General features: G+C 39.4%; 1 protein-coding gene across 1 annotated transcript in view; it reads left to right on the top strand.

The window, feature by feature from the left end:
* Positions 1 to 22,618, top strand: part of LOC139712523 (adhesion G-protein coupled receptor G7-like) — a 28,334-nt gene extending 5,716 nt beyond the window's left edge. The window contains exons 3-16 of the mRNA XM_071624338.1: positions 3,332 to 3,454; positions 3,973 to 4,230; positions 4,727 to 4,833; positions 6,443 to 6,680; positions 8,220 to 8,333; positions 10,926 to 11,047; positions 11,508 to 11,663; positions 13,255 to 13,440; positions 14,060 to 14,464; positions 15,538 to 15,678; positions 18,141 to 18,265; positions 18,877 to 19,151; positions 20,264 to 20,330; positions 20,695 to 22,618. Coding sequence (XP_071480439.1) covers positions 3,332 to 3,454; positions 3,973 to 4,230; positions 4,727 to 4,833; positions 6,443 to 6,680; positions 8,220 to 8,333; positions 10,926 to 11,047; positions 11,508 to 11,663; positions 13,255 to 13,440; positions 14,060 to 14,464; positions 15,538 to 15,678; positions 18,141 to 18,265; positions 18,877 to 19,151; positions 20,264 to 20,330; positions 20,695 to 21,265 — 2,888 coding nt within the window. The 3' untranslated portion in view covers positions 21,266 to 22,618. The remainder of the gene's footprint in view (positions 1 to 3,331; positions 3,455 to 3,972; positions 4,231 to 4,726; positions 4,834 to 6,442; positions 6,681 to 8,219; positions 8,334 to 10,925; positions 11,048 to 11,507; positions 11,664 to 13,254; positions 13,441 to 14,059; positions 14,465 to 15,537; positions 15,679 to 18,140; positions 18,266 to 18,876; positions 19,152 to 20,263; positions 20,331 to 20,694) is intronic.
* Positions 22,619 to 23,043: the final 425 nt, after the last annotated feature.

Below are 23,043 nucleotides of genomic sequence, written 5' to 3'. Positions count from 1 at the left end.
TTGATGCCTTTAATATCAAATTTTCACACAAATCTGACAAGAATGTGACCTAAGAAGGGATCAACTTTAGAATCGAGGTAATGTATCGATTTCATACACTTGAATTAATCGTCTACATGTTTCTGTTATCAATAGTCGGCAAGTAAAGATTGCACTCATGCTGTGGATAAAGAAGTATTCAAGCTAAATGAATCAATATTCAGATAGATATGTAGAGGAAAATGGTGGGGCGTTTTTTGTTCTTATGTTCTGATAGCGTCGACACAGTAACACTTAAATGTTATCACCTATTCTTCCTTTGTTCCTGGTGAAAAAAATAAAATCTGTTATGGCTTAGTGAATAGAACTTCACGAGATCTTGATAGAACTTTCCGAGACCTTAATCGTGACTTCCTCGATTAGAGTACACTGGCAGCGGCACAATTAAACGTCCTTAGAAGACCAGGCGTCCACTAGGGCGCGGACAAGACCCGGACAAGACCCGGAATGCAAATTTGGTATTCCGCACTCCTTCGGCAACCTGTCTGCACGTTCCTGAACGTGTCCGCTCACTGTCCTAAACATGTCCGGGCGTTTCCGCACCTTCGGGAGAGAGAAAAATTTCTGCGTCCAAATTTTGATCGAGACCAAAATTTGGACGAGGAAATGAACTTCCTGACACCTTCGGCGACTTGTCCTGACGATGTCCTGAGGATGTCCCGCTTGTCCGGAACCATTCCACTCCTTCCGCACACGCTCCGGAAAGAATCCCGCGGTGTGGGGAAGCTTCGCGAATGAAGGCGGAAGACACCAGGAATGTTTTAGGACATCGCGGAGCCGATACGGATCTATATATGCAAGTGTCCGGAACCGATGCGGAAATTTTGTGATCCAGACACGAAAGTGTCGACACTTTCCACGAGCGTCATTTCAATGAAACGCAAAAAGAGCAAGAAGGGAGGCGACGCCCCCATGCAAATATCCCCATCACAAGCACACCTTTCGTGTAGTGATGAAGAACAGGTAAATCTAAGGAGTTCCCGGTCCCAGAAGGCAAAGAAGAAGGTAATAGAGACTGCGCCAATAGCAACCAGAAAGAAGTGAAATCAGCCCCCCTAACCTCCTAGTAAATTTATGTCGATTTGATCTTTTCAGAAATTATTTTTCATCTGAGTGACTTTCATGGTTCCCATTACTTACGATGGTACATTTTCCTTTATGTTGTTTTCTTATTTTATTTGCAAACAAACTAGGTTGTCCCATGTGACAGCCCAGCTGAAAAATCACAAAAGTAGGTGGAAATACACTCAGAAAAAAAATAATAGAATTTTTGGCTAAATGTTAATGTATCATATAAACATGAACAAGTTGTTATTCATACGTAAATGCTCTCTAATAATACAATATATTAGAACAAAAGACAAATTCATCACAATAAAAAGCATGAATTCAATTGCAAAAATATACCTGTGGTCTCATTACAATGTTATATCTTTGAAGCCCAAAATAACTATGAAAGCTAAAGATAATGGAGGAAAATGAAGAATTTTCTGTCAAATCAAAAATTCAAGTGAAATGAGAGAAAAAGCAATAAATTATGAACTCGAAAAAGTGTTTAATTTCTTTCTTTCTTTCTTTCTTTTTTGCTGAGTGTTTATATTTAAGTACACTCTAAGCATCACAAATCATTTCAGAAATATTCTTTACCTGAATGATTTTCGTAGCTGCTATTACCTATAACAATTTTATCTTGTCTTTTTTTTAGTTGCAAATAAACTCGATTGTCCAATTTGACAGCCCAGCCGACCCCCCTCCCTCCAAAAAAAAAAGAAAGAAAATTAAAGTAGGTTACAAATATTTCCCCATTTTTACACTTCATTGACAATAGGCTAGTAAGCTCTCAGTATGAAAAAAAAAAACCTCTCGGACTTGAATCATTGCAAAATGTTCACAAGTGATCAAAATAAGAGAGAGTTAGAGATGCACAAGGGTAAAAATGAGAGAAAGAAAAACAAATTTAATGATTAGGATCGTTTTGGCATGCTCTGCAGAAGTATCAGACAAAACATGTGTATATACTTCACGATGGATAAAGCACTGGTCTAAAAAAAAGGGAATAAATAAATAAATAAATAAATAAATATATATATATATATATATATATATATATATATTTATATATGTATATATGTGGTTCAAAAAGTTTGCGAATATCATCCATGTGACTGTAGGCAGAGAAAAGATTGTTCTCCCAGATGAGACAAATAAAAAAAAAAATTAGTCGTCAGCCGACATGCAGACAATCCTATTCTTCGACTTTAGGTGGTCACATTTGTAAAATAATATTGACCAATCATATGAATATAATATCAGCAGCTACTGCGGAATCACAACAAGGAGCATCAATGACGGCTAGCAGTCAAATGAGGAAAAGTCAAAGTCAGCGCCAAATTTATACCTTTCCATTTTCCTGGTATTGTCCGCAGTTTGTCCGCATGCCTAACTTATGTTGTCCGGAAGGCATCCTGATTGTCCGCGTTCATTCCTGGTGTAATCCTAGATGTTTCCGTGCTGCCCGGCTACGATTAGCATATTCCGAGGTATTTCGCGCTCTTCCGGAGTGACTCCTAGGAATGTCCGCAGTCAGTCCGCGGACATTCCTAGGACTGTCCCAGGACAAGCCGATTCACACACTTATTCCGCGTCTGACGCGGACACGATGCCGAAATGACAGAATTTACTTCCGCAACCCTTCCTGGGCTTGTCCGCGCCCAAGTGGACGTCCGCCCGAAAGGGCATGTCATACTCGTTGCCCACCCATTCGGAGGGGATTTAAAGCCGTCAGTATCGTAGTTGCGTATTTCAAAGAATTCACTCTCTTGCCTTGTATCCACGTGAAATAGATAAAGACTCAAACTCAAACTTTGTGTAATTATAACGTAACATATCTTTAGACCAAACATCAATTGACTACCAGGGGGGCATTTCATGAAATGTTTTGTCCGACAAATTTCCTCTCAGCCGACCAGGGGGGTGTTTCATAAAGCTGTTCTTAAAGTTACGAACGACAAAAGAACGACTGGTGATCAGTTCTAATGTGCTATATTTATCAGAATTTCAATAATTCAGCACAAGAACTTGATCACCAGTCGTTCTGTAGTCGTTCGTAACTTTAAGAACAGCTTTATGAAACCTCCCAGATGCGGGTCAGAAGCTTATGACAGTTTGTAAGAAAAATATCTGATAAAACGCTTCATGAAAGTTCTTGAAAGGAAATACATTGTACACCAGCTAGCCACTGGGTTGCACCCCTTTTTATGTAGTTGCACATCTCCTTTGTCTCCCACTTCAGTGACTGGATTCTGCGCCTCCAACCCTTGCGCGAATGGTGCCACCTGCCTGCCATCCACCGACGAATGTATTTGCACCGGGTCGTTTGCTGGTGGAACGTGCACCATTCCAGTGGCCCGAGATGGTAAATCCCGACAATAGATTATACTACATTATGTAGCAATGATGATCATGTCATCTCAGGGTAGCCTCTTCAGTACACGACTGTGCTTGCAGAAATTCTTGTCAGTATCATTACCATAGCATTGCCAAGTATCCGTTCGTACACCGGGGTCCAAGAGGAGAATTTGAGTAAAATAGTCTTGCTGGAAGATGTACGCACAAGATAGGCTGAGAAAGTTCCTTATAAGTTACCGATCGATCTTCAATTCAAATGCTGAGATGGAGCAATCTACACATTGCTCTTGTGTCCTTGTTGTGAGGATTATAGTCCTTATCGAGACATTTTGTTAACACAGTTGTGATGCAATATTCAATGCACAATGCAGCTCTCCCCATCATCCTGCCCTGAAGAGAGAGGAGAGAGACAGAAGTGTAATGACTTCAAATGGAAACCTTTACAACAGCATAAGATAGATACGTTCATTGGCTACCTTGTACAGATCTCGATATGATATTCCGTCAAATCTGGTTGCATTACAGGAATCCCAAAGGTCACAAAGCACGCTATTTCCACTCCGGTCGACGACGTACATGTGCGAGTTGAGCTTCAGTGTTCTTTCGAAGGCGTTGTCCGCTTCCACTGGCAGAAGGGCTCGCTGGAGCTTCCAGATACAGCCGACAGAGAATCGTTAGTGATTGAGCACGTAGCGCCGCAAGACCAGGGTTACTATCGATGCGTTGGCACAACTGCAGACGGGCAACGAGTCGAATCTGACCAAGCCCTTGTCAGGATAACTGGTAAAGGAAAAAAAAACTCATCTCAATGCAATATTATAACCATTTTAATCATGTTTCAAAGTCAATAGTCCCTGTATGCCCCAAATGTGAACAAAATGTAAACAAGTGAGAGGGAAAAAGGAATTGAATTGAATAACCAAATTCTCCAAACGTCCACTGCATTCGATGTGATTGAAACAAATGCAAAAAATACAAACGCGTAAACCCAGTAACTACCAAGTCTTTTTTTTTTTACAAATCTTATCATGTGATTTCAGTAGCGCTTTCCAATTAGTAATACCATTGGGATGACATATTAGTCGTAGTTTAAGGATATAAGAAGCTTTACAATATTGTTGGAATGATATGTAAATGAATGAGTGATCGAGATTAGACCTTAACTAGTCACATCATGGAGGCTGCTTGTAACAAGCACACTGGCTTCCTTTATTACATATTTCAATACATGCATGGTATCATATCCTTGATTCATTTCACATTTTTATCATCTTCACAGGCCTGATGACGTTTCCCATCACAATGAAACTCCTACGTATGTTTACGCCATCTCTCGTTGACCCGGAATCGGAAGATTATAAAAACATTGTTAGGAATCTCACGAGCGTAAGTGCAACTCACTTATTGATTTGACTTGGGAGATGACAGGTATTTTTACCACCTTCCTAAATTGACGAACCCATCAAACTTTTCAAACTTGAAGTACACCGTACTAGTAACTCAGTTGTCGTCGAGGACATGTACAATATAGGCATTATAATGATAATATTGTGAATAATGATAATGATAACAATAGTAGTATTAAAAACAGTGATGATTTTAGTAGTAATAATTATATGTTAATGGGATGGTATATTATTGGTTGAGACGAGGATTGAGCTTGTAACTTTTTGTGAGATACCAGGAAACCACTTATGAAATGTAACAGAACATACAATTCTAAAAGGAATTTAAGAGAAAGTTTATTTGATGAAAATCGGTTTTGAAATGGCTGAGATATCAAAAACAGAGTAAAACAAAGCGATCCTAATAAAAGGTGGGTCCCATCTTTGGTTAGGATCTCTTTGTTCTGAACATCTCAGCCATTTCAAAACCAATTTTCATCAAATAAACTTTGAATTCCTCTTAGAATTGCATGATCTTTCATATTTGATAAAAGGTTTCTCATTATCTCACGAAAAATTTGGAAACGTAAAGCCCCATCTCAACCAAAAATATACCATTCCTTTGAAAGTTAATGATAGGTGAGACTTTTGCTTTGTCTAATCATATGCTTATACAAAGATATGAAATTTAAGATCCTTAATTTGAGATCCCAATTGTAGTTTTCAAAGTTGAGATATATGTTTGTAGGTTGTTTATTGCTAAAATGTGGTCCAGCATATCATGTGCAAAGAATTGATTCCCCCAAGACTGATACTTTGGGAACAATAATCCAACCAGTATTTGATGACCTATATTTATGAACACAATACAATCAAAAATATTGTGAAGTGATGCCATTATTGCCTTTTGTGTCAATTTCCCGTCCTTGGTTTTCAAAAATATCACTATTCAATAAAAATACGTGAAACATCAAAATTCCATACTGGTTTACGTTCATGTTCAAATTTGAGATGAAATTCTGCAACTCTGAACATAAAAGTCAGGGTGATAGTGGAGTACTGCAATAACTATTTTTGATTCATATTATTCTATTCATTAATCTATTTTATTTGATATCAAATGAATGACACATTATCAAGTACTATCAAGCCTACACTTTTTATGTGCCTTGAGTTGAGCTATAGAGAAAATGTATAACATTAGGAAATGAAAAATAACACTGACAGAATAAGATTCCATGAGATGACGCAAATAATGTCAAGGCCACGTCATCAAACGTCTCTCTATCTCTCCCTATCTTAATCTCTTTCTTTCTTTCTTTCTTTCTTCCTCTTCATGCCCAAAGAGCAATATTCATATTTACATACCGACGTTCAATACATAATATGTATTGTCATGACATTCTCGATATTCGTGCGACTGTCGAACTCTGCGCTAATCTGTTGGCTTGCTTTTAATTGCATTCGCGAAATGTGAATTATGCTGTTTTATATTATTAATCCTGTCCGTGTCGGGTTTGTCAGGCAACGAACGATCGGGAAAGAACATATCCCATTGAAACGGATATCAAATAGTGATAATAATGCTTCGTCTGCTAATTACTCCATAGAATACCGTAAAGAGTGAACTGGAGCGAAAATTGGACATTGGGAGCACAGTGTTTCTCCATGTCAATAGACTGCACCAACGTATTCATGCCGTCACCGTGAATATGACCGTCTACATTGGAAACAGCTCCCTCTTGTCTCAGACCAATGTCAGTATGGCGATACACAACTGGCTGAGAGAAATGGCAAACTACACTTTGCTGGAGATAAATGTGACGTCCATCAACGTAAGAAGCACCGGTGAGTACCGTGGCAGACAAGATGCAGTAAGGCCATGATAGGTATCCATAGAAATGGGTATAATGGACCAAAACGCATTTCCAAGAATCCTCAGTGAATTTTAGAACGTTCCCGATAAGTTGACATTAGGAATTCCGTCTCTATGTCAGTTTCGTAAGGTCAAATTGCTTCCTAAATTTAAATTATGAATGCCCCTCTTCTTTACCATTTTCCTTATCTCTGGAATATGCAGATAATGTCATCATCATTCTAAGTTTTCATGGTTGTAGCTTCTATTTGTAGAAAGAGTATACAAATCAGCCATCTAATCAGAGTTCGAACTACTCTGGCTATTTCATTTATTCATGAATTTTACAGTGTCTTATGTATAATTTTAACTCATTTTCGTCTTTTCCTTGAGAATGCAGTGTCAAATGTTTACCAAACTTCGAAGTTATCATACAGAGGGTGATGGAATTACAGTCGTACAAATGAGTACTGTGACACCCTGGAGCACCCCTATAGGCAATCTTTAAAAAGATGGTGAGGGAACAGATTTTAGGGCAAAATCTTATAAAGCTGTTATATATTCATCTTCATCTTGAAATTACATCTTTTTACCAGAATCCACAAATGGTATTGCTATAGGGAGATGGAATTAATGTGTGTACAAAAGGCCATCACGAACCCCATGGATACCCCCTCCCTATACCCGCCCCAAAGCCCTACTGTTATTGACAAACCTTTAAAAACATCTTCTCTAGGTATCTTACCCGAGCCAAGTGGCTCAATTAGACTTTGGACTTTGTCCAAACTTAGCTGGAATCAAAAGTAGGGAGGAGTTATAGTTTGTACCAATTATAATGGTGCCTCCAGGGGCCCCTAGGCAATCACCAATGAAAATTAGAAGGATGTTGCCCAAGAGGCCAGCAGCAATCCCCGAATCTCAGAATCTTTTAAATACATAGTTTGCCTCAGGTGGAGTGCCATAAAGGCAAAGTGCTGATGCTCAGGTGAGCGCTGGACCCGCGGGGCTCTTGTTTCATTTTTTCCCCCATTTGTTTCAAACACAGACATGTGAAATGAAACTGTAAATGTTAGTTGTGCAGGGTCGTTGTGATTATTAAACAAAACTCAACATGACTAATTCCAGCTGTTATCACAACGACGCGTAAACATGACTATCAGCGCAACATATTTAAAGTGAATTCGTGTTCCTTGAATTTGATTTGACTTGCTTTCGAAGTGTCCGTTATATTGTGACTCTCCTGTAAACCGCAAAATTATCATAACTTATCGTGTCGTGACTGATAGTCACATGATAGTGATATTAGTGATGATACTATAAGAATGATAATGACAACTGGAAGAAGGATGACACAAAAGATTGATTATTAACAAGTAAGACAGGGCGTGTGCAATGGCGGAGGAATCTGCGTAAACATCTTAGCCTTGAGAAGGCAAGGAAAGTAGAGACCAAAGACATAAAAGAGGTAAAACTTGACCGATATAGTGATCAGTATATTGTAAAGTCAAAATATTATATGTGTACTTCAACAGAGGTTTGCTTACAGACATCTTGGCGCTCCTCGTACGGCACGGTGGTGTTTCCAGTCGGACCTATTCACTCAAGGACCACCTCGTCCGGAAAATGTCCCTGGTATACCATCAACGGTCAGTTAGGTCTTTAGAACTTTTTTCCCCATTTATCTAGCTTGATTTTCATTTTGTAAGTTACTTTTTTGGGGGTGGGGGTTAGGTATAGCAAAGAACTTACCCATTTAGCAACTGCACGATTTGACTGCTATTTCATCTTCATTACATGACTCGATGATTATAATTTCTAATAGTAATATTTTTAGCATTATTATATTCACGATTATTATTATTATTATTATTATTATTATTGCTATTTATCATTATTGTTATTATCATTTCTATTATCATTATTATTGTCGTTATCATTATCATTATCGTTTTTACCGGCCAATTTCGCACCTCTTCCAATCCAATTCCTTATTGCTGCTTTCAATTTAGCAAAATTGAGCCTAGATGACATGTTCGGTATTTCAGTAACTGTTTTATGATCTCTTCATTCAAATTTATTTTGGAGCATTTGAATTACCTCTAACCTCATTTTAATTAACACCTTCTCAACTGAAATTCATAAGACAAGTACCGTTTCACTATTCGTTCATTCAATTTAGAATGATATAGTCACATGATCACGTATATGCTGCGCTCGTTCATTCAAATTCATTTTTGGGCATCCAATTTAACATGTTCTGCAATCAATTTAGCAGACATGTTTAGGCTTTGGTTCTTTCTTTATTTTCATACATTATAGTTATTGTTTCGTAAGCATCATAACATTTCATATTTTCGTATTCATTTTAGAAATTTGGGCAACCGGCTTTTTTTTTTCTTTCAATGTGCTTATTGAGTCTCCCAGTCCAAAGATTGTGCATGTGGCCACAGTTTATTTGTTCCGAGTGTGTCCGAGTGTGTCGGCCAGTTCTAGGAAGTCAAGGTTATGATCCTCAAATGTTTCTATAATTCTTTCTCTGTCTTCTTGAGATATACGTCTGTATCAAACTTGTGCTGTCATGATTGTAAGAAGGTGAAGTTAATTTGTAGTACTGGTACATGTAGGCCTATATGACATGTATGAAAGAAAAGGGGCAACACTGAACAACCAACGCGAGGTATGCAGTGTCAACAATATGATACTTTTGCTAGCAGCTTGTGGATGAAACAAAAAGTCGCTCAGAAATACACGTTTGAATTTTTTCACTTTTTCAAAATAAAAAAGAGAAGAAACAACATGACGTAAATTTGAATGAATATGTTTGGAATTTGACTGCCCATTCGCGAAATTGAATGACTCAAATACCCTTTTCGGTGAGTGATGACGAATTTGAATGAACGTAGAGTACCAGCTCATTTAAATACCTTTCTTTACGAATTCGAAAGCCACATATGCAAATTTTATTGATCGAAATGCTAAATTGAACGCACAAGTTGCAATTTTGAAAGAAAGAGGGTTTTTGCTAAATTGAATGAACCTATCAAATGGACTGATAAGAGTGCGAAATTGGCCGGGAAAACCTATATTTGCAACTGATTGACAAATTTCCGTACATCGACGTAAATAAGCACTGTACTGAATTGTTCAGTGTTTTAGTAGTAGCCACGATAAAAAAATCATGGGCGTACATACTCGAGCAGGATGCGAACCTACGACCTCCTGATCTCCGGATACTGATCAATTCAGTGCTTATTTACGCCGATGTGCGGCAATTCGTCAATCAGTTGCAATTAAAACATCTCAAGGGAAGAATTTCATGAATTTGAAAACCTTATATCATTGTTGTTATTATCATTATCATAATTACTCGAAAATGGAAAGTCGTGCTGCTCATCTGTTTCATGGTGCATCATAAATACAAGCAGTCACTGTATATTGATACGATTCTTGAGGGAAACTTTTGTGAGATTTACTCCTAAATCAGAGGAAATTGTTATAAATACCAAGTATAACAGTACATTGCAACCATCTCTTCATCGACTGACAGGGGTGCTCTTTCCACCTCCCTGGGAATATCGCTTCAGTAACATTTCTCTATCGTGTGTTGTTGCAAATTTAATTCTGCTTAATTGCCAAATCGTAGGATTTTTTCTTTATGACCTTATAGAACGAGCATTGTCCTCGTCCCTCTTTTCGTTTTCTTACAAGCAGAGAAGGAAAGTATGCATGATTTTACATTCTACTTACACTGCAACGACTAGTGAGTGGTTTTTTTTTCTATCTTGCACGGCAGTAAAAATGATAATGATATGATTATATTTACCAAAGGTAGCCTCTTCTAGGCCAGCGATGATTTCCCACAGACGGTCGCTTTCACCGTTACGCCAATTTTACCCTTTTTTACAAACAGGAAAATATTGGCTCTTAATCATTGAAACATCTTGCCGCGAATCAAAACGTTAGGCACAATCGAAGTCCAGAGCTTTCAGTTCATTTTATGAAACATTGATGAGTAACTTAGCGTAAGCATGAACTTTCCAGCAAAGTTGGTATATTTCTATTATCTTTTCTTTTTGTAAGCCGTGTTTAATCCAACATGCACTTGATAATAAAGATGGGACTATACAGAACGAGAATGCAGAACCTTATCCACGGTACCACATTGATCCTTCATCAGCTACTGTCGGTTTTAAACTGTTTACACTAATTGATTTTCTCAAACAATGATTGTCCTACAGCGGAACAGCCTATTGCTCGTGCTCTGTGCCATGGTGACTACATATCTGCCTGCCTGTGGCAACCGGAGGACAACTGCGGGAAAAACATTACAGCAGACGAACAGATCAAGTACTTAGAACAGGCATGTATTACACGAAGAAGAGGATGTGTGCTTATATTTTCTTGACGACTCGTCAGCAACGACATCATATCTGACCGACACCCATTTTTCCCCGAACTAAGAGATACATTCCTTCAGTAAATGGAAACATTTGAGTTGCTTTGGTTTGATTTATTCACACTACGCATATACATACATACACAAATATGTAAATAGTTTGTAGGCCTTACTACGTAGAATATGTCTACATTTTCGCGTGGATCTTCATAAGCTTTTCAAAACTTGACTGGGACGTCCAGTAGATATATCTTATACAATATGTACAGAGACATTATACACGAAATATATTTCTTTCCGTTGCCTAAAATGTTGTCATAAAATGACACTTCAGGTAGAAATATACATAATATGTATGTATGTATGTATGTATGTATGTATGTGTTTGTCGATCGTATCTCAACGTGTAAACTTCCTTACCAAGTCGCTTGAGGATCACTCGCTGGAAGAAAACCCCCAGGCTGTGCTGTCACAGGTTGCATCGATCACCGAGGAGTCTGCCGAGATCTCGTCGGCCGGTGTGCAGGCCGTCAGCGGCATTCTGAAGGAAGCTGCCTATCTGGAGACAACGTCTACGCAGGTGCGCTCTGGCTCTTCCCAATGTATTCTGTAATGTATACTCAAAGTCTGACCTTATCACCAGTTCAAGCTTTATCGTACTTATTTTTCTCCTCCTCCCACTACTGCTGCTCATACAACCACCACTGTTAGTTGCAGTAGTAGCAAGAGCGTTGCAGATACAGGTAGTAGTAGCCATTTTTATGCCTCCGCCAACGAAGTGGCCGGAGGCATTATGTTTTCGGGTCGTCCGTCCGTCCGTACGTACGTCCGTCCGTCCGTCCGTACGTCCGTCCCGTTTTGTTTTTGTCGATATCTCAAGAACCGTGTGGTGGTTTTACATCAAAGTTGGTATGAGGGTATATCCTGGGGGGATAATACTTTGTTTGGATTTTAGGATCACGGGGTCAAAGGTCAAAGGTCACAGGTTATTTTGTGAAAAAAGGTTGAAAATTCATGTTTTTCTCCATATCTCGCAAATGGTTCAAGGTATCTTCATGGAACTTAGTATATATGCTTGTTCCAATGGGCAGTGATTATCTAGGGAAGTTGGGGGTCATGGTTCAAAGGTCAGGGGGTCAAAGGTCAAGGTCAACTCCTCAAAATATCACTACTTTCCTTATATTTATGCAATGCCTGAAGGTTTTTTTTTTTTAGCTTGATGTATGCATGTATTACCCGATATACATTCTGTGGGAAGTTTCTTGCCAAAAGGTCAAAGGTCAAAAGGTCAAAGGTCAAGTGAAAGTGTTGAATTGCACTTTTTCCTCCATATCTCAAAAGTAACTCTAGGTATCATCATGAAACTTACATATTTATGCATGTTCAACCTAACAGTGATTCTCTTTGGAACTGTGAGGTCAAAGGTCAAAGGCCAGGTTTAGATAATGCTATTTTCCCATTTGATACTGAAATTATACTTTTTCTCAATACCTTGAAAATTACTCAATGCATTAACTTATAAAAGGGTCAAAAGTCAAGTGAAAATCATCAGTTCCCCAAATACATGTAGGCCTACCTGCACTCTGACATTTTAATCATTCATCCAATTGAACCTAGTTCTAGGAAAGTGAAGATTCAGCACATTTGTGGCAAACCTGTCATTTTAATATTTTGCCAATTGTGTGAAACTGTCATCACACATTATCAAGACATTGTACTATACACCTATTAGGAGAACCATGCATTATGGCGGAGGCATATCAGTCGCCGTAGCGATATATCTAGTTCTTTATCATCTTAGAACTATAATTCTTACTATTTTAAGTACAGCTGTATTACTGATGATGATGATGATGATGATGATGATAACTATGATAATGATAATGATGATTATCATTGCCATTTTCACTATTTTCATCGCTGTCATTACCATTATTAAGAATTCCGAACATTATTTCCATTACATTCCTCTTTGGTACGTTTTTTTTTTTCTATGCAAAGATAAGACTTGTGAATTGCGAATACCTATGATATATTAAAGTTTCTTTCAAAGCTCTGCTTAGACAATCCATAGCAAACAAGAAATGCATCTGACATATTGACAGTATTCTCTCCTGTATTTTGAATAAACTCTTGAATTGGCCCTGATGTCATTGACTTGTACCATTCAGAGTGCCGGAGAAGTTGTGTCCATACTTAACAATCTAGCAGACGTCGATGACGATGCGCTTGAAGAAGCTCAAGAGTCGGATAACGCCCCCAACGTTGCAACTCAATCGCTGGAGTCAGTGCTTTTAAACTTGAATGTGTCAGCCAATGAAACTTTTCAAAACGTTGAGCCCAACATTGCTGTCCAGGCAAGTATTAAAAGACAAACACCACAAAATTCACTTTTGTAGTGTCGACGAGTCACCAATCAAGCTTTTTTTTTCTCTCTCCCCTCAGCTTCCCTTCTTCATAACATTCCTCTGTTTTTATTCACCTTTTGCTAATTCTGCTTCTTTCTCTCTTTTTTTTTTTACATTTCCCCTCGGCCCTTTATTCCCTTTCTCTTTTGTTTCCTTATGCATTTTGCTATTCTCAGGTCGAGGATAAAACCACCTCTTTTTTCTTATGGTAGTACCAATCCTGTGCGCTCTGTGTAGGAGCAATTGTTAGCAGATTTTGCTTGTCCCTTTCACATTTCTTCTTTCAGGCAGTTGGGTCCTATGGAGACATTTTGTCAAGTTCTGTCACTGATTTTGTAAAGCTCATCACAAGCATTCATTAGTCTCGCTCCTCTTAGATGGAGCTTGCATGCTGATCTCTGCCTCACAAAGTGATCCTAGAGAAAAGGCAAAAATGAGAGAAGACCCCGCCCGCCCCCCCCCCAAAAAAAACAAATATGAATCTAGCACATACAGCAGGGAGGCAAACTCCACGAAATCCGGCTTTTTCCAGCATCGATGAAAATGCAAACGATGTCCTCTATTGCAGGTACTAAGCCTCTCTTCGCCAAAGGCAAAGACTGGTTTGGTCTTCGGCTCATTTGGGGATGTCTCTGCCGCACTCACTGAGAGCAACGTGAAGCAGCTCGCCATCGATGAATTCGAGGAGACACCGATGGACGTAGTACAAGTAGCCGCCATCGTCATTCCACCCGAGGTCCTCGGTCACGGCAAGGATGGGAACATCGCCCTCACCGTCTATCACGACGATTCCCTTTTCGTACAGCGTGAGAACACATCAGAACCGTTCGTCGTCCCCTCCAATAGGGGTGACACTGGGCAAAAGTTTTTCCGCCAGATCAACACCAACGTCATTGCTGCCAGCTTCGGGGAACAGGCGGGTACATCACGCAGCTTGGATACTCCTGTGACAATAGTCCTGACTCACAAGAAGGTACATCGCCAATTGTCATGGGATGTGAACGTAGGAAGACTTGTCCGTGCAAATTGTGGCAATTTCGCCATTCTGGAGAGGAAATCAAACATGTCGTTATTAACAAGCAAAAACAAACTTAACGCATACAAGCAAAACAATCGTCTGACATAGTAGTTGTCTACACAAGTGTAAGTCTGTGTAAATGTGATATTTGAATTAATAGGCCTACTTAGTAATCGGTGGCAAAATGTGCAATTCAACTGCATATTAAAGTAGCATAAAAACACAGAGTGACATAAGGCTTCATATGTGTTGATAGAAGTTACTAGTAGCAACTATATAGGCATATTATTCAAATTAGATGAAGTGATGATGCCATGATCTCACAAGTCTCCAAAATAACCTATCAACAAAGTTTGCTTGATTAACATTTTTGAATGAAGAGCCGGAACTCACGCTCGTGAAAGATCTCACTTTATTCATTCATCGCTTAGATCAGGGTGCGTGACCTGTGGTCTGCCTGATGACGTCCAACTGGACCCCATAGAAAACCAGCTGGTGTAGCTGAATATTGGCTATCCAGCCATCTTGTCAAATGGAAAATGACACAAACAAACAAACAAACAAACAAACAAACAAACAAACAAACAAATAATCATTTGGGAGTTATTTGCTGTATCATCGACCGTAATCATGATTTGCGATATTTTTTTTTCAAAGAAATCATTTGGAGAATTGAGATGAGACAACATCAACAACTTATGCAATATGTATTCTAAGTTGCGATCAAAATAGCTGTTCCGTCAAATGTTTCCATCCTAACCTATCCGACACGGATGTGGATCCAAACTAGAGGTCACAAAACCATTCTTACAACCTGACTTGAGAGAGATCCGTGATGCGTCACAGGATACTAGCCTTTAAACGCAAGAAGTTAAGATGGCATTATTTGAAATGTGAAATGCTATATGCTGCACAGCAGTCAAATACCGAGTAATTCACCTGCTCCATTTATGTTAAGTGCAGATGAATGTGGCAACGACTATTCCTTGCGTTTTTGTTTGTTTTGTTTCTTTTTGTTCTGATTATAGAATGCAAGCAACCCTCGCTGTGTCTTCTGGAACTACACGGATAATTCCTGGTCCACTGCCGGCTGTACCCTGAAAAACACCAGTTCGGAAGCACGCTCTGAATGCGAGTGCAACCACCTGACAAATTTCGCAGTCCTAATGGTAAGCTCACTGTGCAACTAAAGTCATACGAACAAAATTATAGATGTCTCATCAAAATCGAAAGTAAGGTAAAGTTGGCATCTCGTTTGCTTGGAGACTTGGAGGCGATTTGGTGGCGACTCGAATCTAGCTCATCGCGGAGTGGTCGCAGAGATGTCTCCGCGAGGCTAGTTTGGTCTTCGGGGGTTGCGAGAGAATTGAATATGTTCGAGACTTTTACCAGTCTCCAGTTGGTCTCAGAGACGTCTCCTCGACGTTCCGAGATCACTCCTTAGTTGCGGCGAAGTTGCGGAGACTAATTTTGTCCTTGACGTCTCCGAGACGTCTCCGTGACTTTGCGGAGATCCATTGGCGACCTACCGAAGACGTCGCGGAGACATCTCCGCGACTGAGAAGACGTCTTGGATACGTCGCGGCGACATCTCCGCGACTTCCAGGCGAATTTAGCTGTCACCTTGTTTGGAGACTTCTCAGGCGAGGCCATGGAGTCGCCTTCTTGGTGAGAGCGCAAGCCATGTTTTGGTCTTTAGAGTCGCAGGAGTCTCGGCAGTTGCGCCTAAGTCTCCTTCTGTGAGATAGTCCTGGAATTGTTACGGGTCACTTTTTTGTTGTTGAAGGAGAGGGTTGTATCAACGACAACCTCACGTCCAGATTAGACTGTTAGATAAAGCGACAATGTCAAGGCCTCACAAGTCTTTCATTGACCTACACACAATCTTCACTTCCCACCTTTGACAAATCTTATCCTTCTCATCTTTCTTTTCTTTTGTTGTTGTTGTTGTTTTACTGTTATGACGTGACAATGATGACATATAGCCGTAGCGACTAAAATATTTACCAAAAATATAATGTTTGATATATTTTTGCGTACAAACCTACAGAAGAGTGGTGAGTTAATGACATCTTTTGCCTCACTTGATTATAATGATGTAACTGCGATCAATATGATTATTCAGTGAAAATTTTTGCGGTTCCATTAGATCCTCTGTTAAATGTTTGATTTTGATGAAACTTCTACCATTCTGCCTATATCTGACCTTCTACTTACTGTGCAAAAGTCACTATGAAATGGAGTGAAATCATGAGTCAGAGAGTTATCTTAAAGACAAAGTCAGCGACTCCCTTTGATCTCCTGGTTTTTATAAAGGGCAATGCCTAACCTATAGATACTGAGATTTCGCTCCTTAAAGGACAAGTCCACCTTCATATACATAAGGATTGAGAAAACGCAGCAATATTAGTAGAACACATCAGTGAAAGTTTGAGGAAAATTGGACAATCCGTTCAAAAGTTACGAATATTTTAAGTATATGCGCAGTCACTGCTGGAAGAGAAGACTACTACAGTGTATGATGTCACATGCGTACAACTATATAAGGAAAATAAAAAGAGAATTTCACAAAACTTTACTTTTTGAATAAAGTGCACATTTCTTCGATTTGCTACTGACGTATGTTAAGGGTAATATTATTCCCCCTGCCTTCTGAAAGAGAGAGGTCGAGTGTTCTTTTGTTATGCGAGAAAAATGGAAATATGTTGAATTTTCTTTATTCTTTCTTTATATCGTTGTACTCATGTGACATCACAAGCTATAGTAGTCTTTTCATCCTGCCGTAACTGAGCAGAAACTTCAAAATTCATAACTTTTTAACGGATTGTCCGATTTTGCTCAAACTCTCACTGATGTGTTATACTAATATTGCTGCATTCACTCAAGCCACATGTCTATGAAGGTGAACTTGTCCTTTAAGGAGGTGAGCAGCGGTCGAAAACGATTGTTATATCCAAGTGCAAAAAGAAACCTCATGCAGTTTGGTTCTTTAAAAAAAAAATGTCCCTCAAGTTTTCTTCCAATGGCATAGATGAAGGCGTTTGAGAAACTTCAAAAATTCATAACTTTTTAACGGATTGTCCGATTTTGCTCAAACTCTCACTGATGTGTTATACTAATATTGCTGCATTCACTCAAGCCACATGTCTATGAAGGTGAACTTGTCCTTTAAGGAGGTGAGCAGCGGTCGAAAACGATTGTTATATCCAAGTGCAAAAAGAAACCTCATGCAGTTTGGTTCTTTTAAAAAAAAATGTCCCTCAAGTTTTCTTCCAATGGCATAGATGAAGGCGTTTGAGTTTTGAACTACAGATGCCTATAACTATGGAAGACATTTTATTTCTTGGTGTTTTTGAAGGCAGTTGTGAAATAGGAATAGATCCGTTGCAGCTGCTTTGGTAGCAGAGGCTTGTTGCCTTAACTACCAGGTCCCAAGGCACTGCTTTACTAGCAGTCGTGGTAGTGGCTTTTGAAAGCTGTTGTATGTTGTATGTGTCAGGTTCCGTTTGTTTGTTTTTCTTCAAATCTTGACATATGCATACCATACCTCAAATGAATTTACTTAGACGCACATACACAATGAGCATACAACTATTTCTACATTAATTTCGTCAATATTACACTGCCTTAGGATATACATGCCGGAAGTTGGGTTGGCACGACAGTGGACAAAGTGTACGAGATCCTGACCTACGTCGGCTGCGCTTTCTCCATCTTTGGTCTTATGGTCACCTTGGCGACGTATCTAAGCAACAGGTAAATGTCAACTTTCGTCCGTTTAATTTTCTGTGTCCTCTATTCTCAGTCATGTATAAGCAGAATTACATTATGTTGCCAACAGGTTGCTATTCCCTACGATATCGACCGACTGATCATGATTTCTTGTGAACTTCAAATCACCATTGTGTTTTTAAGCATAATGTACCAGCTGACACTGGCATCTCAACAGTGATTATACCACACTTAACAATTAAGGGATGCTATATCTTATGCGTGTACACCCTAAATATGAATAGCCTATCTCATAGGCTAGAATCAGCTGAATACATTGCATCGGCCACTTGGTCGACTAACTTGCGCACACTCTTTCCGTCAAGGTTACCACACTGATTAGATGCTTTATTTGACACATTTTAATTAAAGATCCGCGGAATGTCCTCCATGTTGACCTGAGAATGCAGGGTATTTTGTGTGTGTGCATGTTTTGGAATGTGTTTCCTGAATCAGCACCCTATGTATACGTAGTACGAGTCTTATCTTCCCTTGTTTTATGAAAACAAATTAAAATACAAAATCGCTTTCCCTGTCCATCACAGAAGTGATGATCAGTTTGTCATGCATGAAGTTTTGTGCGTTCCATTCTCCAGGAAGCTCCGACAATCACAGCCTAATCGCATCCTCATGTGTCTTTGTGGGACTCTGCTGAGTCTCTACGTTTTGTTCATCATCATGAGCCTGGTGGACGGACATCTGAAGACGAAAGCCGGTGTCTGCGGCTTGGTAGCGGGCCTGGTGCACTTTTCTATGCTGTCCGCTGTTGCATGGATGGGCGTTGAGGGGGTCAACATGTTTTATCTGCTCGTCCGTGTCGTGAACTCGTACATCCCGCATTTCATGCTCAAGGCAGGAGTCGTCGCATGGGGTGAGCATTTTATGAGACAATGTTCGGTTAATCACAACAAAAGTATAAGACAATACTGTTATACACAAACAATGTGAAACGGGAATCACTATTATCATTAAAAAAGTTCAAAACAAATGCATGAATAATGTCGATCTGGTTTTACAGGGGGTTACACTTACCTAATAATGGCATACGAAATAACTGATAAGCTTCCCGCTTATAATAAAAATAATGCTGATGATGCTGCTGCTGCTGCTACTGATAATAATAATAATAATAATAATAATAATAATAATAATAATAATAATAATAATAATGATAATGATAATGATAATGATAATAATAGTAGTAGTAGTAATAATAGTAATAACAATAACAATAATAATAATGATGATGATGATAATAATAATAATGATGATAATAATAATAATAATAATATTAAAGTTGCTTCACATGACCCTAGCATCACGTCATAGGATACATTCGGCTTTTTCGCGAAGTTTTTCTTGTCGTCGTGATGCAGACCGTGTTCCAAATAATACAATACATTCTACTATAACGGAACTTGTCGCAAGTTGACACTCTTGTTGCCCCAATGTATATCTGCGGGTTTCACTATCAAGTACCATGAAGAAAAAGCTCTTCACTAGCAAGTTGCTGATGTGAACCCTTCCTTTTCTTCGACCAGTGGGTGTCTTAAAAAAAAAACAAGAACAAAGATATTATAATGACGTCAGATTTATTCTAATTATCAGATTTTCATAAAGAGACATAATTTGTCCTGTGTCATCTTAAAGAATGCACATACCACTGTGACTGCGACATAAACTTCAGTTTTAAGATACAACAAACATCTGTCCCTAATAACTCGTAATACTCTGATGTGTGTCAGGCTGTTTAGTTCATATCTGTGTCCTTTCGTTTACACTGTTTTCCTTTTCTCTTCGCATAAGTATGTACATCAAACAGAATTGCAGACAGAGCAAAGGATCCGCAAAATAAATACCAGTGAAAGCACATTCATTGCTAGGTGACCAACGATAGAGCCCAAAGAAGTCTCACAATAATATGTCATGATCAAAAGGAAGAACATAAATTCTCATTGTGATATTACTTCTTTCTTATGACAGGTGTTCCGGCGCTCATCGTAATTCTCACAGGAGCTATCGCTAAAAAGAACTACATCTCGAAGCATTTGTAAGTATATCTCACCCTCAATGTGTGCCTCCTTTTCACTTCTTTAGTCAGTATACATGTGAAGATGCTCGCATCTTGTATGCTTGTTGAAGCTGAATATTTCCCTTTGAGTGTGGAAAATGTGCTCGTATTTTTAACTCAAAAGGCTGATATTCTGTTTTTTTTTTAGTTATTGATGTTTATATCAATGAAAGTATATAACACTTCCTCAGAAACATAGCATAACTTTCAGACTTTTGCGATCAGAACATAAGAGTGCCATTGAATTTTAATTCGTTGTAAAACCTTCACGCTTTGGGCAAAACTTTACTCTACAGAGGAGAAAGTTCTACAAGTTGTAACGAAGTATCGAATTTTGTGTCAGCTGTTTCCTGGGCAGATGGTCGATGGTGAGCGGTCTCATGGTCCCTATGGGGATCATCCTCCTCGTCAACATGGTAATCTTTGTCATGGTCATCTACCGACTGACTCGGACGAACATCGCAACGCGAGCGTGCTCCCGCGGCAAGGAAGACGGTTATCGCGACGTCTTACGCCGCTGCCAAAACGCTGTCAGCATTTTCCTCCTCCTCGGACTCACCTGGGTTTTGGGTTATTTCACCCTCATCAGGGACGACAACCTCGTGATCCACGTCCTCTTCGTCATCCTCAACTCTCTGCAGGGGTTCTTCATCTTCGTTCTCTACTGTCTGCGACAGCAGCACTTTCGCGATCGTATGAGACGGCATCGCGAATCGCTGCGACGGCAATTCCCGCGTCTGGTTCGTCGAATGAACCTTTCCGTACCATACCTCTCTTCCGCCCGAAAGTCTTACGACGTGGTCTCTACCCATTCACAGTCCGCTGTCAACACGCAGTCCACCATCCCGTCGGGGACATATGACTCAAAAGAGCAATACGCGATGACGGAAAAGGGAAATACGTACTGTATTTGAGACGACACAAACATGCAGCAGTACTCCAGCAACCTGCCTAGTAGGTCTTGTTGGACTCGAAGTTTAAACTGAAGTTCGTTCAAAATGAGGGATATTGAGGCATTGAAAGATTACTTGAAATGCTTTATATCAAAAGTTAAGAATCTTTGATCTTTCTAATCTATCATAAAGATGGTAAAGTTGTTTGAACGCTGTAATTCATCGCCAGGACATGATGCCGCGGTCTTCGCAGCCTTCATAAGCGGTTCATGCAATGATGATTGTGTGCACAAACCTTTCAATCAAATTTTGTTATCTTAAAATGTGAAATAGACGCATTGAGCGCTTTCGTAGCTTGAAATGTTTTAGAAAAGAAGAGTGATAATTATCTTGCAGATCGATTCGAATCTTGCGTGGACTGGTAGGTAATGACCTTTAGCACATTAATATCTTAACATAAAAGTTGATTCAGTGCATTTAGAGGGCAGTCACAACTGACAAAAGATTTCGTTTGAAATCACACTTCAGAAACACGTTTCAGCTTAGAGTGATAGAGGGTTCAGAAGCTGAAATGACATTTCAATCAATGACATTTCAATCAAATACGTACAGTTGATACGCTTGCATGACGGACACAGAAGCTTTTCGTCTGAATTCAAGTAGTATGCAGGTATGGTACTACATGTATATAATATAAATTTGTATGTATAATGCTTGCAGAAGCAGAGAGAAATCAGTATTATGCTCGATTAAACATTGCACATTTTATTCAGGTTGACATGTGTATATCAACCATACTTTGCCAGGGCCACGGAAGGAGGAGGGACACTGTGGCCATTCAAGTATGCGTGACATTGAGCCATTCGTGTGTTTTTTTTTCTTTTAGATCGAACTAGATATGAAAAGATGTGAGTAAATAATACTAGTAACTACCACAGATGATATCTTTACAAATGGTATACTAGTATACGGTAGATTGATAGATTGGTATATTTCATGAAATTATTGAAGCCTCAAACGAGAGTTGTATTGGAATACTAGTAGTCTGTCAAGAATACTCATGTGTATGAAAATGATTGAATGTACGAAAAACATTAACCAATTTCCACCTCAACGTGATTCATTAAATGTTGTGTACATTCGTCTAATCAGTTCAGGGGTTTGTGTCGGGAGAATTGACGCATTATCTTTTTGTCAGAATCGTTTTGGTCTTGACATCCCTTCTCTCCCTCCCTCCTCTCCCTCTCCCAAGAGGCAATCTAGTGAAGGAACGTAATTTCCTAATATAACAGATTGAATTTTCCTTATCATATCTTAGTCATATCAAAGAGATATTTTCGTATTTATATGTTTCATGGTCAGTCTGCACACATTAAAGAGGTGTTGATTGTTTGGGTGATGCCTCTCTCCCCGCTCTCCCCCTCCCGCCCCCCCCCCCCAAAAAAAAGTGTTTTGGCAGCTTTTCTGTACAAAGGCGCCCCCCCCCCCCCCCCCCCACCCCGGCTGGCGAGCAGGGTCCGCTTGAACAAGGAAAGGAAAATAAATTAAAAAACTTCCTCCCAAATCTCCAAATGCAACAGAAGAGTTAATGTTTTAAAATTATTTTTAAAAAATCCAGTCTCTACAACTGTGACAGGTTGATTCCCCGGGTATCCCCCCCCCCCCTCCCATTTCCCGCTCCATCGGGGTTATGGCTGAAAATCCAAGAAACGGCTGAGAGAGATAGAAAGATAGTTTCATGAGAGCGAGTCAATATATTAGACACCATGGACGTCTCATTTACTGGCGGAAGGACTGGT

The sequence above is a fragment of the Diadema antillarum genome, unplaced genomic scaffold (assembly GCF_040938485.1).
Source record: "Diadema antillarum isolate AM-2024a unplaced genomic scaffold, OU_Dant_1.0 seq00001815_RagTag, whole genome shotgun sequence".
Taxonomy (NCBI): domain Eukaryota; kingdom Metazoa; phylum Echinodermata; class Echinoidea; order Diadematoida; family Diadematidae; genus Diadema; species Diadema antillarum.
This window is presented reverse-complemented; position numbering and strand designations above follow the sequence as displayed.